The 15,834-nt window shown below is 37.9% G+C and overlaps 1 protein-coding gene across 1 annotated transcript in view; it reads left to right on the forward strand.

Moving 5' to 3' along the window:
- The window catches only part of Mgam (maltase-glucoamylase), a 166,194-nt gene that overhangs the window by 80,726 nt on the left and 69,634 nt on the right, over nucleotides 1–15,834 (forward strand). Inside the window, exons 25-35 of the mRNA XM_052173524.1 lie at nucleotides 2,527–2,679; nucleotides 2,999–3,199; nucleotides 5,103–5,257; nucleotides 6,617–6,785; nucleotides 7,012–7,108; nucleotides 8,067–8,179; nucleotides 9,331–9,456; nucleotides 10,680–10,808; nucleotides 11,064–11,174; nucleotides 11,434–11,496; nucleotides 15,029–15,163. Of these exons, the coding sequence (XP_052029484.1) occupies nucleotides 2,527–2,679; nucleotides 2,999–3,199; nucleotides 5,103–5,257; nucleotides 6,617–6,785; nucleotides 7,012–7,108; nucleotides 8,067–8,179; nucleotides 9,331–9,456; nucleotides 10,680–10,808; nucleotides 11,064–11,174; nucleotides 11,434–11,496; nucleotides 15,029–15,163 (1,452 nt within the window). The remainder of the gene's footprint in view (nucleotides 1–2,526; nucleotides 2,680–2,998; nucleotides 3,200–5,102; nucleotides 5,258–6,616; nucleotides 6,786–7,011; nucleotides 7,109–8,066; nucleotides 8,180–9,330; nucleotides 9,457–10,679; nucleotides 10,809–11,063; nucleotides 11,175–11,433; nucleotides 11,497–15,028; nucleotides 15,164–15,834) is intronic.

Genomic DNA, 15,834 nt, shown 5'->3' on the forward strand with positions numbered 1-15,834 from the left:
ATATAAAAACAGAGATGTTGGAGCCAACATGGCTCCATGTTTTCTCATCCTTATTTTATTCTCACTTTGTGTTTGCTTTTCTCTAACTGGGTGTGGGACAGGATCCAATAAAGGTAATCTGAAAGTTGATGCCTTGTGCTGTAATGTGAAAGTAGAGATAGAACCCTATAAGCAAAACATCTTAGGCCTTTAGTTATTTAACTTTTAACGTTCCTTCTTTCCTTTTGTTAATCTTTATTAAAACATAGCATATTATTTTATCATATAAATTTGTACAGAATATTTTTTTGGAGAAAAGATGCTGATACTGCTAAACTAGCTTAGATGATAATTAGAAAATGGCATTCCCCATATGTAATGGGATCTACTGTTTCTGTATGACTTGTCTTCCATTCTTCCACTTCCTCAGTCCTGTGAGGAACCTTTCCCAAGTCAATTCTGATGACTTCTCCTGAGGCTCCTCATTGAATTAGAGCTGCTAGATAAACAGTTCTGTGAGAATGTTTTCAAATTTGGGGAAACTAGTCAACTGAAACTTTTGTTAAATGGTATATTGACTACATTTGACATTTTGTAATGACAATACATGAATAGGATGAATACAGTATAAAGTCACAAATAAAGCATTTTTGTAGTTCGTTGTGTCTATGGCTAAGTGTAAGACAGCTAAAAAATACATATGTGATTACATGTTTTGTATTTGATAGAAATTAAGTCAGTTAACCTTATCAAAGTTAATTTTTATTGTTTGAATCTGGGTAGTGAGATACAATTCACACAACATGAAAATATGTGAGTGTATTAGTAAGGAGTGTAAATCAGCATTTGCAAAATATCTGCTTTGGTCTTAATTGATGTCTAAAGCTTAGTAGAATAATTGAGACCAGTTTTATAGAGAAGGAATAGAATGCGCATGACCTTTAAAGACAGAGTTTCATGGAGATGGAGAGCTGATTAGTCAGGTAATAACTCTTCCTGAGATCCCAGTGTGATTTCAGCATCTCTATGTTGGATTCTAAACATTTGTATCTATAGTTCTAGGAGATCAATGCCACATCTGACCTCCATATGTACTGCCCACATATAATGTAGAGATAAGCATGCAGGCAACCCCCCCCCATTCACATAAAATAAGTTTGAATTCATCAGGTTTATGTGACAAGAAGTCTGAGATGGTAAACAGATTGAAAGTTATTTTGTTGCCTACTGTAATTACAAGTTCAATGGTGAAACATTGCTTGCATGGGTTCAGAGGTTGAACTTTCTCAGAATTTTGTTCTGTTTTCAGGTGACTGGAAGTAGCTGCTTAGGTCCAGTCACAAATACTATTATTCTAGGAAAGAAGGAGAGGAAAACAAAGAAAAGAAAGGAAGCAAAGAGAAAAAGAAAAGAGAGAAAGTATAGAAAAGAGTAAGGCAGGGGACAAGTTTAGGGGAAGGTCCTTCTCTCAAGATTGAGTCCCTTGCTCAGCAAATTTACTATTTTGGTCAGGGCTATCCTACCATCATTAAAAATCTTGGTTTTTAATTGGTAGAATCTGTAATTTAACCTTAAATACTGAGAAAGAAGAACACATTTTATGTAGAGAAGATAGATAGTAATGTGTTTTAGAAAGGTCCTTGTTTTCCTGGAGAGCTTTTGTCTTTGTAATGCACTCTGTTGAGCAATCAGAACAACATCAAAGGACTTATAGTCTTACATCATCAGTCTGTAACTCCATACTTGACATAGGATGTTGGAAATGGACATTTATATATCTTACTTCAAAATCTTACACTTAACGGGTTAACCTTAGATAAAGGAATCAAGGTATGTTGTGTACAATTCCAGAGAACACTGGACTTACAATCCAAGCCACTTTACTCATATAGCTCTATTTTGTAGAAATGCTACACCAAGTGGATCATGTTTTGGGTAGGCTGTGAATACAATTTCTTTCTTTCTTTCTTTCTTTCTCTCTTTCTTTCTCTCTCTCTCTCTCTTTCTTTCTTTCTTTCTTTCTTTCTTTCTTTCTTTCTTTCTTTCTTTCTTTCTTTCTTTCTTTTTTTTTGTTTTTTTTTCGAGACAGGGTTTCTCTGTGTAGCCCTGGCTGTCCTGGAACTCACTCTGTAGACCACGCTGGCCTGGAACTCAGAGATCCACCTGCCTCTGCCTCCTAGAGTGCTGGGATTACAGGCGTGCACCACCACCGCCTGGATAAATACAATTTATTTCTTAAATATTGAATAGTAGTCAAGTGGTCCATGGAGGGAAGGGAAAATGATTGATCATAACAGGTTGTCCTTGGTCTATCTCTTTCAATAATGAAATGTAGGAGTTATTGATAAAATAGTTATAATTTCCTTTCAACACTGACTACTCACTAAGCACATATTCCTTTGTGCCCTCATATGCTGTAGTATGTTGTTTAAAATATTAAAAGCAGGGCATGAGGATAGACTAAGAATAACATTTATATTTAATTTTCATAAAAATATTCAGGTCTTACCAGGCTTTTGTACTGAGAATGAATTTTCTTTCTTTCAGGTTGCCACCATCACAAATATCAATCTCACACTGGGAGAAGCATATACAGTTGAGTGGGACATCGTCCCAAGGGACGAAGAAAGGATAGATTGCTATCCAGATGAGCATGGTGCTTCTGAAGAAAACTGCACTGCCCGTGGCTGCATCTGGGAGGTAACTATGCTGAAGATTCTCATGTAAACTGAAGACCCTTGAAATACAATCTACAATGTCTTATCACAGCTCTGTGCCCATAGGCTTGTTACAATCCATAGAAAGGCTCCATAAAAAACATTATTTAGGTTGAGGAGTTTGGTAAGATTGAGATGTATTTACTCTCTCCAGCAGAGCATGAACTTAAATTCATGCTTATGTAAATGTCATAGACACGAACAAATGTACATATGGATTTCTCTCCAGATAATTTGTCTCTTCTAACTCTCGTTGATAACTTCATATCCCTGCTGATCTAGGAATCTGATTTTCTTTCCAGGTATCCAGCACTCCTGGGGTCCCTTATTGCTACTTTGCTAATGAGCTGTACTCAGTCAGCAATGTTCAGTACGATGCAAATGGGGCCACAGCTGTCATCTCCTTGAAGGCTTCTACTTACAGCAATGCCTTCCCCTCTACACCTGTGAATCAACTGCAACTGAAAGTGACCTACCACAAGAACGAAATGCTGCAGTTTAAGGTAAACACAGAGTATGCTATGAGATCTGGCCTTGGCCTTTCCAGTTCCTGTTTTCTTTGTTACTTTCTGTTATATAATTCTGAACAAAATGTTTCATTTTCATAGCAAAATACTGTAGACTATCATCGTAATAATTAGATTGATTAAATGACCAATGAAATAGAGAGACCTCTCCTAATTTCAAACTGAGAAAGTAACTGCATCTAAGGAAAAGTCTTGTGAGAGAACATATGGAGAGTAAGTAGATGAGGCTAATAGGAAGGTCAGTGAGTTATGGCTCAGTTCATTCTGGAAAAGAAAGGGGATGGGAAACAGTGGATGTGTTTGAAACCTTGAGATCATCTCGCACACTCCTGTAGACTACAAGAGGAAGATGGCCAAGGAATTACTACCTTGTTGCTAAATTGCATGCATCTATGGTTGGTAGGGATGTTAACTGAAATGAGAAAACTGAGCAGATTTGTGATTGACAATATAAAAGGAGGAGTATGAATTTGAATATAATAATTGGAGACATCTTTGAAATACTCATGAAAGTGATTGCTTTTCCTTGCATGGTTTAAGTAAACTAAGGGAGTAGGGATTGACTAGCTATCCTGTTGTTTTTCCTTTTTAAATTGTGAGCTGCTCCTAGACATGGATTTGTCTTTCACCATGGTGGCATTGGAATCCCCAGCATGCTTGTATATCGTGAGGTGTCAAATGCTGCTGGGAGAGTATAAGTCATTGATCAAGGCAGAGAGCCCTCACCTAAAGGAGCCCTCAGAACTTGAGTGCCATCAGGGCTTGAGCTCTGTTTCTGGTACTGTGATTTGCTGTATGTGTCTGTCCTCATCAGAATGAAGTTGTTTGGGTGTGCAAACTTAAATCTTTCCCACTATTCATTTAGTGGTACAGTAGTTCTGTCCACAATGCTTATGTCTTTCTGAGCCCGTGTTAACACTCAGAATTTTTGCTTTTGTTGTTCCTTTACCAGAACTCTTTGCTCTCATTTTTGTACTTGTTTTCCTGCTGCAAAGTTTTTAAGATACATCCTGAATTCCTTCCACCATGATATTCACCTTTGTGTCCTCCAAGCATTTCTTTCTCTGTAATCACTAAGTCCGTTTACAGGGTTTATGTTAGTTCATATCCTTCAGGTATGCTGAGTTCTTCTTTCCTAATTACAGTGATTCCTGTTCTTTTCATGCCAATAACCTTGGCGTATTCAATTCCTATCCATACTATTTACTATTATACCTTCAATAGAATTTTTACCATTAATTACTCAGCTTATAGTAAAATTTCAGCATATTTTGATCTTAAACGTTAATCTGTTTTAAGTCCATTATTTTTCATACTCATATATTTGAACACTCACATATAAAATATATACCATATGCTATAAATCCAACATCAATTTTAGAATGAATTATAACTACATTGTTGAAATGGATGAAATGTTCTAAAGCCCATAATAATGATACCTGACCCAGGTCAAGTTATTAAATTGGAGATTGTACTCAGTAAATTGATTAAACTCTGGATTGTAAAGTTACAAAGGACAAAATATACAAGATCCAGTCTCTGTCAAACATGCTAAGAATATACTAAATTATTCATCTAGATTGCTATGCTTGTATAAAGTGTTGTTTTGAGATGACAGATAACAGTGAATATTTATATTATTAATGCCATGCTTTGACACATTTGTATGCTATGCAGTGATCAGATCAGTATACTTAGGCTATCTGGTGTTTCAATCCTCTAATATTTTGTGAGGTAGGAATTAAATATCTTCCTATGACATTTTGAATTGTATGGTACAATATTGTTAATTAATTTCACTGTCAGCAAGCCAGGAAAACATCATAATATATTGCCATATGTTTGTCTTTACATAAAATAATTTTGTCTGGCTTAGATCTATGATCCTAACCACAGTCGGTATGAAGTCCCAGTCCCACTGAACATCCCCAGTTCTCCATCGAGCACCCCTGAAGGCCGTCTGTATGATGTCCTCATCAAGGACAATCCATTTGGTATTCAAGTTCGCCGAAAAAGTACAGGCACTGTCATGTAAGTGGTTCCTGGTCTGAGTCTGTGTTACTGCTCTTCTAAATATTCCTTACCAGCTCCATCATCCTTAAAGACCAAGCTTCATACTGCCTATATTCACATCCATGATATATTAGTTACTTTTCATGACTGTGATCAAACAACACAACACAACACAACACAACACAACACAAAACAAGCATGACCAAGAGAACCTACAACAGTTTATTTGAGTTCATGGTGTCAGAGAGTTAGATTTTATGATGGTGAAATTGAGGCAGGAAGACATGACAGCAGAAAAGTTGAGAGTTAACATCTTGAACTGTGAACAGAAAAGAGAGAGCAAACAAGGAATGGTATGAGTCTTGAACTCCTAAAGCTTGTCTCCAGGAACATACTTCCTCCAGTTAGACCAGATCTCCCAGTAGTCCAAAAATAGTGACTCACTGGTGACCAAGTATTACAATACCTGAAATAATGATAGGGGATATGTCATTCTAACTACCACACATAAGGAAATGTGTTCTGCTCTTAGAGAAAATCTTTAATACTCTAAGAGTGACTGCTGACATGGTTACAAGTTTGCAGGTATCCACTGAACATGTATTTTCTCAATTCCTTTTATGCATTAGATGCTGTTCTGGATATTGTGTTTGTAGACATATGTGCTATTTCTTTTAAAATTTAAATTCTTCCATGAAGAGTAATTTGATAGCATGACAAATTTTTTTGGTAGGAAAATAAGGGAAATCACATTCTATGCTGGTTCAGAAGCTGTGATCTGAGGTTGTCTGTTTGAGAAAGAGGTGACATGTGAAATAAAACCTATATTAGATATCCCACAGAGAGTTCCTGAAAAAGAAAAATTTGTGACAGAATGATATAAGTCATGGGCTGGAGGGAATTTATCAATTATTATAGAGAGATCTCACTGAGGTAACTAAGAATGAAGGAGAGAGAGGAAACCTGGATTCTAGTGGGCTTTAGACCTGGAACATCCCTGGAATCTGCATGGGAGGCTCTCATGAGGAGTGAGTAGAAGGACAACTAGACTGTGAGGTGGTGTGAAGTGCTCATATCTCAGGCCTGGATACATGTAGAAAGTGAAGAGTTAGGGGTCAGGTGAGGAAGGCATGGGAAATTTCATGTTGGAGTGCGATAAAGTCACCGTGTTTGCCCCTGTAGACAATGCTAAAGGTACATGATGATACAGTGTAGAAGAAAAAGTAGGTGCCACCGAGACAGTTAGCAGGCTCAATTGTGGTTATTTTGATCTATGAGACTTGCATGTTTTATTTGGAAGGGACTATAGTACTTATGGGTGATCTTATTGTTATTAATATTATTTCTTTTTTGCAAATATTCCTTTCCCTTTTGTAGCTGGGACTCTCAGCTCCTTGGCTTCACCTTCAATGACATGTTCATCCGCATCTCCACCCGCCTGCCTTCCACATACATCTATGGCTTTGGGGAAACTGAGCACACAACCTTCAAGATAGACATGAACTGGCACACGTGGGGCATGTTCTCCAGGGATGAGCCCCCAGGGGTGAGTGTGGTCCATGTTCTGTCCCGTCCATTCACCCTTCCTGTCTAGTGCTTCTTTACAGATGTCTGTTGATTATTCCCTTCGATTTTTAGATAAATGGACATATTTTTCTTCCTCTGTTCTTACCAGAAAAAGCTGATTCAACTTAGAAATCAAATTTCTGTGGAGTTTCTTTCTCATGACCACAGTTGTCTAACATAATTTTTTTTCCCATTATGACTCTCAGTACAAGAAGAATTCCTATGGCGTCCACCCTTACTACATGGGTCTAGAGGAGGATGGCAATGCCCATGGAGTCCTCCTGATGAACAGCAATGCCATGGGTAGGATGACGCCTGTGTCTCTTATTGTGTGACAATCATTTCTCAGTTTCTTTAGTATGTATCTGATTTAGCTGTCGAAAGACCAGATTAGTCTTTGTGGTATTGGTTTTCCTTCTTATGACCCTTTATATATAATTAATTTGTATGTAATTTGTTGAACTTTTAATTTTCAATGCTGTTGTAGTAAATATTTAATATTAATGAGGGGATTCCACACCAACTTATATTCTTTGGTTCCCAATTAAAGACAAAACTTTTTTATTTATAATTCCATATATAAAAATTATATTTAATAATATTTATATTAATACATGTATTTCCCATATATAAATATAATTTTCTACTTATAATTCCTTAATCAATACTAAAGCTGAGCAAACATCAACCTTCCTTGGCTATTTTGTCTACTTTCCTCCCAATAACCCTGAGATATAACTTGTCAGATATAACCCTGGGCCACTTTACTCCGACTGGCCAGTCCTCATGGCCAGTTTTCACAATCTTTTACCCCATGCTGCCTTCTTCTCTCTTCACTTTCTCTCTTTCCTATTGTGGTCTCTGCCTCAGATCCAAAGCCTGGGAACCAAAACAATGCCTACCCTCTTCTGTCCATCTATAGACAGACTGTAGGTTCCTTTATTCAACCAATAGTTTTAAACTAAGGAGCAAGATTACATCGCATCACTGGTATATGTGAGGCTCTCCTTATCCTTAGCGGAAGCCAGAACTTGGGGGCCAGTATGTAGCATTACAATACATAGCAAAAGACCAAACCTCAATGCAATGCAGCTAGTGAAAGCTTTCATTTAACTTCTTTAATGTAGTATCGACCTACTTCACAATATCTGCAGTCCATATGTCATGATATCATGATATGTTAGAGAGAAGGTGGTTATTCCAGGGTCAATGCTCTCAACATACAGGATTTCAGCACGATGTCATTGTCTTGTGTTTCCAGATGTGACATTCCAGCCTATGCCTGCCCTGACATACCGAACCACAGGGGGCATTCTAGACTTCTATGTGTTCTTGGGCCCAACTCCAGAGATTGTCACTCAGCAATACACAGAGGTAGGAAGAAATTTATTCATGAAATATGTTTGTGTGTGTATATATAGACCCTCACAATGTGTTCCAACCCTGCTACACAGGATTGCCATATAATGTGACTACCTGAATTTATTCATATGCTACCTCAATTTATTGCTTTTTCTCAGAGAAAGATATAATATGGAATCAGGTATATTCCTATAAATATTAAATTATGCTTCCTCTACTTATTGCAGAGTAGATAATATTTGTGGTAACTTGTTGTAGGTATAGTATGAAGCTAAGATAGTGTGATGGATTCATGCTGTGGTGATTTGATGTGTGATAAGAGGTGGTAGTATTAAAGGTAGTGGTAATGTTATTGGTGAAGGTAATTGTGAGGATTGTGACTGTTATGGTGATGACGGTTGGGAGGTAAATAGGACATGCAGGAATGAAAGTGGTTGTTGCAGAGTGGTTATTGGTTGGAGTGTAATAATTAGGTACGTGTTATTGGTGGAAGTGCTAGATGTAATGATAGTTTTGGTAGTAATGGTGTTGGTGATAATGATTATGTCTGTGATAGCAATGAGAGTTATGATAGCAAAGATTACATCCTGACATTGTCACGAAGGTTATAGTCTGATGATAGAGATGATGACTGTATTGGTGGTGGTTGTGTGAGTCATGGCCATGGGGAATAATAACATTTTAAGTTACAATATCAACAAACATGTATGAAATATCTACTAATCTATTTTTAATGCACATGGAAGTATGCCATGCATACTGTTACTTAGTCTAAATAGATCCTATTATTAGCTCTTATTTACAGGTAAAGGAACAAGCATAGAAATCTCACATACCTATCCAAGTTTACACAATCAGGAAGACTTAGAGACTACATACTAAGTTAGCTATTTTCCTGTGTTATGCTTTTAATACCTAGTGTATATATATATATATATATATATATATATATATATATATATTCAATATGAATAAAATCAGGTTTTTCAGAATTCCTGAGAAGTTTTCTGTATATGTCCAGGGAGGTCTGATCTGCCCTCTGCCCCAATACTTTCTGTCTGGATTTGAATTTGCCATCTAAATTTGGGTAAAATATTCTGACTTCATTTCCAATTTTCATCCAGATCCTCCTCTAAAGTTCTAACATTCTGTCTGTTTTCTAGTTGATTGGTCGCCCTGTGATGGTACCTTACTGGTCCCTGGGATTCCAGCTGTGTCGCTATGGATATGAGAATGACACTGAGATCTCCGACTTGTATGATGAGATGGTGGCTAAGAAGATCCCCTATGTACGTGCATCTGTTAGGGATTTGTTTATCTGGTTCAAGTGTGGTTTTAAGGCGACACACTGTGCTTTCTCATGTCATTTCACACTGAGCCTAGATCTTCCACAGTGATTCAGAGGAGACCATTATCATCATAGCACTAGTGGCTCAGACTAACCATGAGAAGTTAAGACTGGCTCGTGGGTGCTGTCTCATGTATCAGGCTTTCCTCTGCATCTTTTAAAGGCATGACTTCAAGATATTTAAGTATAATGTCCTTGCAGACATGATAATAAAATGCTGCTCCAATTCTAGTTTTGTTTTACTAAGGACACTATTCCAAACCTAGTGAGCTCATTCCATACATGGTTTCTTTCTTGGGTCCAGAACAGCACAGTGCTCCCTGAGCTCAGAGCTTCTCATTTGTTCCAGGATGGAAAGCTGTATTGAGTGTGCAATGGAATCCCATACAGAATCAATCTCATTCACTTCAAAATCAGAGGTCCAATCATCAGAAATCATCTTGTGCTTCTCTTGTATTTATTGTTCACTATTGTATCAGTGCAACATACCTCCTGTAATTCAGTGGTTCTCAAATAGTTGTGTTGTACCCCTTTGGGAGTTGAAGGACCATTTCATGGGGTCACCTAGTACCTTTAAAAACACAGATATTTGCATTATGTATTACAACAGCAGCAAAATTACAGTTAGGAACTAACAACAAAAATAATTTTATGTTTGTGGGTCACCACAACATGAAGAACGGTATTAAAGGGTCACAGCATTAGGAAGGTTGAGAACAACTCTTATAATAGAACATCTCAGTCAGAGTTCTGCATTTGTTCTTCTCCAACACTGGTCCTTCCACAGTGATGACTGTTTTGTTTTAATTCTTTTATAGTAGACTTATGATTCATAGGCCTGAATATTTGATGTTATTTTCTATTAACAAATACTGCTGATTTCAGGACACAACAATGGAGAAAGTCAAAGGACTTTTTTCTACAGTAGTAATATTTGGTTTTTATAACAGTCCTAAAGATAGACATTGATACTTATCTTGAATTTTTTGTTGATATTGAAATGAATTTTCTTTGTTTCTGAGTGTAATTTTGAAAAATTGAGTGACTATCCCAAGATGTCGAGCTATAATTTGTCATAGATTGTAATATCCAGACATAAGCAGTGCTCACTGCTGGAGTCTAGACTGGCTCCACAATCAGCCACTCTTTCTTGTTTCGTTCCAGGATGTGCAGTACTCTGACATTGACTACATGGAGAGGCAGCTGAACTTCAAGCTCAGCCCCAACTTCTCTGGGCTTCCAGACCTGATCAATCGCATGAAGGCTGATGGGATGCGTGTCATCCTCATTCTGGTTAGTCCTTGTGTGACTGTGTTGCCTGTGAATGGGGCAATGGATGGATGGGGTTTTTACAGGGATCACCTTATACTGTATGTCTATCCACATAGTTAGTAGAGAAATGAGATATGAAAAGTATACTTACTGCATTTACAGAAAGCCTATCATTCAGAAAAAAGCTGAGATCCTCTCTCAAAAATTCTACTTATTGTCCTATTTCTTTTTGGTACTTACATAAGTTTTCCCACCTGCATTGTGCTCTGATTGCAGGACCCAGCCATTTCTGGCAATGAGACAGAGCCCTATCCTGCCTTCACGAGGGGTTTGGAGAATGACGTCTTCATCAGATATCCCAATAATGGAGACATTGTCTGGGGAAAGGTATGAGTCAGGTGTTGACTCCTTATCCTGGGCTAGGCACCCTGTTAGTGTGTTTTTAAATATGTTTTTACTGCTTCCTATTGTTCTCTGGGTTTCTGTTATTCATTCTAAAATCAATCTTTGTTGATTATTGTTAATAGTTAAGGAACGTATAGAATCCACTTTTGCTTGGGTCAGTCTTTCATAACCAAAGTTTCCAAGAAATTCAGAGTATGAGAGAGAGTTGGGATATTTCTCTTGATCATTTTTCTCCCCACAGGTTTGGCCTGATTACCCTAATATTTATGTGAACTCCTCTATGGACTGGGACAATCAAGTGGAGGTAAAAGGCCCTTGTTTATATTGAACCCATCAGAATTTCTTGAAAGAGGCAGCAAGGATACTAGAAATTCCCATAAGTGACAATGGATATGGCTTGGAAATACACAGAGAGAATGTGTCATCTCTTCTGATATTTGTTTTCTGATAATCTTACATATATACTCTGTTTCTAAATCATGTTTTACTTCCTACTGGGATATCAGTATTATTGTTATTTAGATTTCATGCTCAAAAAGCTTAGGTTACATATCATAGTACAATTGTAATCTCAAATACAAACATGTCGGAATCCAGAGACTCATAGACTTTCAACTGGATTATTCCTCTAAGAATGATGTTTTTCTCTGAATTAAGTTGTGTTTTGGTTCTTTAGGTATCCCTTTTAGGTAGGGGTGCAGTCTCTCTATTTAGTGTTTGACTATTTTACTGCATGCCTTATGACTGCAGACAGTCTTTTACTGCCTCATGATTTGAAATCCCATGTGCTTTTGCATCCTCCGTCATTGCTTTTCCCTCGCCACTGTTGGCTCGTGGTATAGGTTGCTCTCTACTGGTATTCGATGTTTTCCTTTATGATGTTTTTAAGTATCACAAGCTTCACGAATGGTAGTTTTTCAAAATCATCTGTCAGCTTTTGTAGTTTAAAAGCATTTAGCTCTATTTACCCAGTTCAGAAATGCAGCTCATTTCTGTGTTGTGAATTGTGGTTATAATGTCTGTGCTCAGTGTTCTAAGAGTAGGAAATGGCTCTGTGGAGAGCCAGTGACATGTCTGCATGCCTTCCTTTTCTCTCCAAAAGAGAGGACTCCGTAGACAGAGATTACATCAAGGCATGAGAATCCTTTACATCTTTCCTAGTGCAGCTGGGAAGATAGAGAGAAGGCCTCATTATTCGGACACCTATTTCAGGGTAATGCGAGGAAGTAGCTGATCTTTATGTAGCCAAAGAACAGTGCAACCCATGGCGTTTAGAAACTAACATTCAAGAATTAATTAGATAAATATATTTATTGAACTATTCACAAGCATGGCCATTATGAGATCAGGCATTAGACATTCAGAGGACCATTACTGAGAGCCCTATCTTAGTCAGGGTTTCTATTTGTGCACGAATATCATGACCAAGAAGCAAATTCGGGAGTAAAGGGTTTATTCAGCTTATCCACTTTGCTGTTCATCACCAAAGAAAGTCAGGACTGGGACTCAAGCAGGTCAGGAAGCAAGAGCTGATGCAGTGGTCATGGAGGGATGTTACTTACTGGCTTGCTTCCCCTGGCTTACTCAGCTTGCTCTCTTATAGATCCCAGGACTACCAGCCCAGGGATGGTATTATTCACAAGGGGCCCTCTGCCCTTGATCACTAATTGAGAAAATGCCCCACAGCTGGATCTCATGGAGGCACCCTCCAGCTGAATCTCCTTTCTATGTGTTATCTCCAGCCCATGTCAAGTTGACACAGAAAACCAGCTAGTACTAACCCTTTGGGGATTTTTTTTAAATGTCAAATTCTAACCAGTGTTCTGGTATAGAGGAGAAAAACTGTAGTTGCTAAAATTGAACTGGCAGAAATTGTGCCCAATATTCATGCCTTATATAGTGGAATTCCTTTTTAGAACAGGTACTTGTAGTAGGGAAGAAAAATATTCTTGTCTGCAATATGAAGTGCAAAAATGATTTTTTTTTTACTGTAAGGCAAGGTTGGATTAATTTACAGATATATACTTTAGAAATGTCAGTTTACTAGATGTAGCTAGTAATGCCTGTATATCCTGATACTCCATCTACTTTTTTTTGAAAGCCCATGTTTCTGGCTTAATATAAGCTGGATCTCTGTTTCTGGGGTAAGGTTTTCTTTGTAAGGGGCTTCATGAGTTTTATTTCTACTTTTATATTTAAAAGAAGTTCTATTATTCCTATATACTGCCCTTATGATTCTTTGTGCCTGTCCTGTGAAGCAGCAATGCATGCTGGACCATTTCTGATCTGTTAATCTTCTCTTGGCCTTCCTCTGAGCATATAGGTTCTTCCTTAATAGACTGTTTGCTGGATTGTGTAAGCACCGTGTAGAGACTCAGCCAAGTCTTCCTGCTATTCTCTTCCATGCCATTCTTTTGCTCGTTGATGCTTGCAGTTCTGTGAAGGACCCTGAGAGGATGTTTGTTGAGGCACAGCAACTGAAATGTCTGAGAACAAACAGCAGGGGGGAGCATATAGATTTCTGTGGCTAATTTCTCTTGCTGGGGGGCACAAATCCACAAGCAGGCAGAGCTTTAATGCTTATCTATTGTTTTTTCTAATTCTTTTAAACACGGTAGAGAATGTGAAGATAAACTTGAAAATGTAAGACAAGGTCTTTGCTCCTAAAGTCTGTAAAACGCAGTTAAGGAGTGATACATTGAACCCACTTTCCATATATGTGTTAGACACTGTTTTCATGATTTGTGGGAAAAGAAAGAGAAACTAATACAGAAGCCTTAAGTCCTCCCAGCATAGGTTACATAAAAGTGAAGGCTTCCTCTGATTTGGAAATCACAGCAGAGAGCCATAGTACCTGGTGCAAAATCACAATGTGCAAACTTTTCTCCACTTCTTTCCCAGTGGGAAGGTTTCCTGATATAAACCTGATACCCATCACCTGACACCTGACATTTAGCTAAAGCCTCACAGGACTTTGACCTTATCTTATCAGTCCTTAAGAAATGGTGGGCAGCCCTATTTATAATTGCCAGATGCTGGAAAGAACCCAGGTATCCCTCAACAGAAGAGTGGATGCAAAAAATGTGGTATATCTACACAATGGAGTACTATTCAGCCATTAGAAACAATGAATTCATGAAATTCTTAGGCAAATGGATGGAGCTAGAGAATATCATACTAAGTGAGGTAACCCAGACTCAAAAGGTGAATCATGGTATGCACTCACTATTAAGTGGATATTAACCTAGAAAACTGGAATACCCAAAACATAATCCACACATCAAATGAGGTACAAGAAGAAAGGAGGAGTGGCCCCTGGTTCTGTAAAGACTCAGTGAAACAGTACTCAGCAAAACCAGAACGGGGAAGTGGGAAGGGGAGGGTGGGAGGACAGGGGTAGAGAAGGGGGCTTACGGGACTTTCGCGGAGTCGGGGGCTAGAAAAGGGGAAGTCATTTGAAATGTAAATAAATTATATCGAATAAAAAAAACTGCAAAATTAAAAAAAAAAAGAAATGGTGGGCAATTGGGATAGGAGGTATACAGCAAGAGTTAGTGTGTAGAGGGTGTTGATCTCGTCCAGTCCTGTAAGATATAAGAGGAAATTCACTCGATATTTCTTACAGTCTAGGTAGAAGATATTTTATTCTTCCTTGTGTGTGTTCCACATGTTTTTATAAGATAAAAGCGCTCTAAATTTGTGCTGTAGACTTGGCTTGTACTATCATTTTCTACCTCCCTGTAGTATGAGACTGAATGAGCCCTGTTCATATTAAGCATATTTTGCTGCCTACTGTAATCATTCATGACAAATAACCAAATATTGTTATTTTACAGGAATATCGAGCTTACGTGGCCTTCCCTGACTTTTTCCGTAATTCAACTGCCATGTGGTGGAAGAAGGAGATTGAAGAACTCTACAGGAACCCGCAAGATCCAAATAAGAGCTTGCAGTTTGATGGCCTGTGGATTGTAAGTGCGTGTGTGTGAGTGCTCACTTGTATGAACTATAGGAGAGTTGTGTTTATATGTTTATTTTTTTTAAAGATTTAAGAAATCTTTTTAAGTTTTCTTATAGGATTTTTTAAAAGATTTACTATTTATCTCATTTGTATGTGTATTTTGCCCATATATATGCGTATATTCCTTGTATGTACTATTTTGCTTATATGTAATATACATGTATACATACCTTGTGTGCATGCTTAGTGCCTGTGAAGTTGTCATATCTCAAACAGGACCTGAAGTTTTAGATGGTTGTGAGCCGTCATGTTGATACTGGGCACCCAACAAAAGCAACAAGCCCCTTTAAGCAATGAGCGATCTCTCCAGTCCACCTTCCTGTGTATTTCTTGATGTATTAACAGGATAATATTCATCCAAGTCTTTGGATATGTCATACCACACTCTCTCTGATGAGGTGTGGAGCTGCTCTGATCCTCTCCACAGCTGGTCTTCTACGTGAAGCTTCTGTTCTAAGACCTCACATAAAATATTTGCAAATTTGATGCCTCAGGGGAACTTTTTTCCTACAGAGACTACTCTTTCTTTATAGCTCGATTCCGAGCATTTGACAATTTTTCCTATGCTGATGTCTAAAGATTAGTGCATGTTTAGTACTCTATTTACTCTTTCCTTGACTC

This window comes from Apodemus sylvaticus, chromosome 2, assembly GCF_947179515.1.
Source record: "Apodemus sylvaticus chromosome 2, mApoSyl1.1, whole genome shotgun sequence".
Lineage (NCBI taxonomy): Eukaryota > Metazoa > Chordata > Mammalia > Rodentia > Muridae > Apodemus > Apodemus sylvaticus.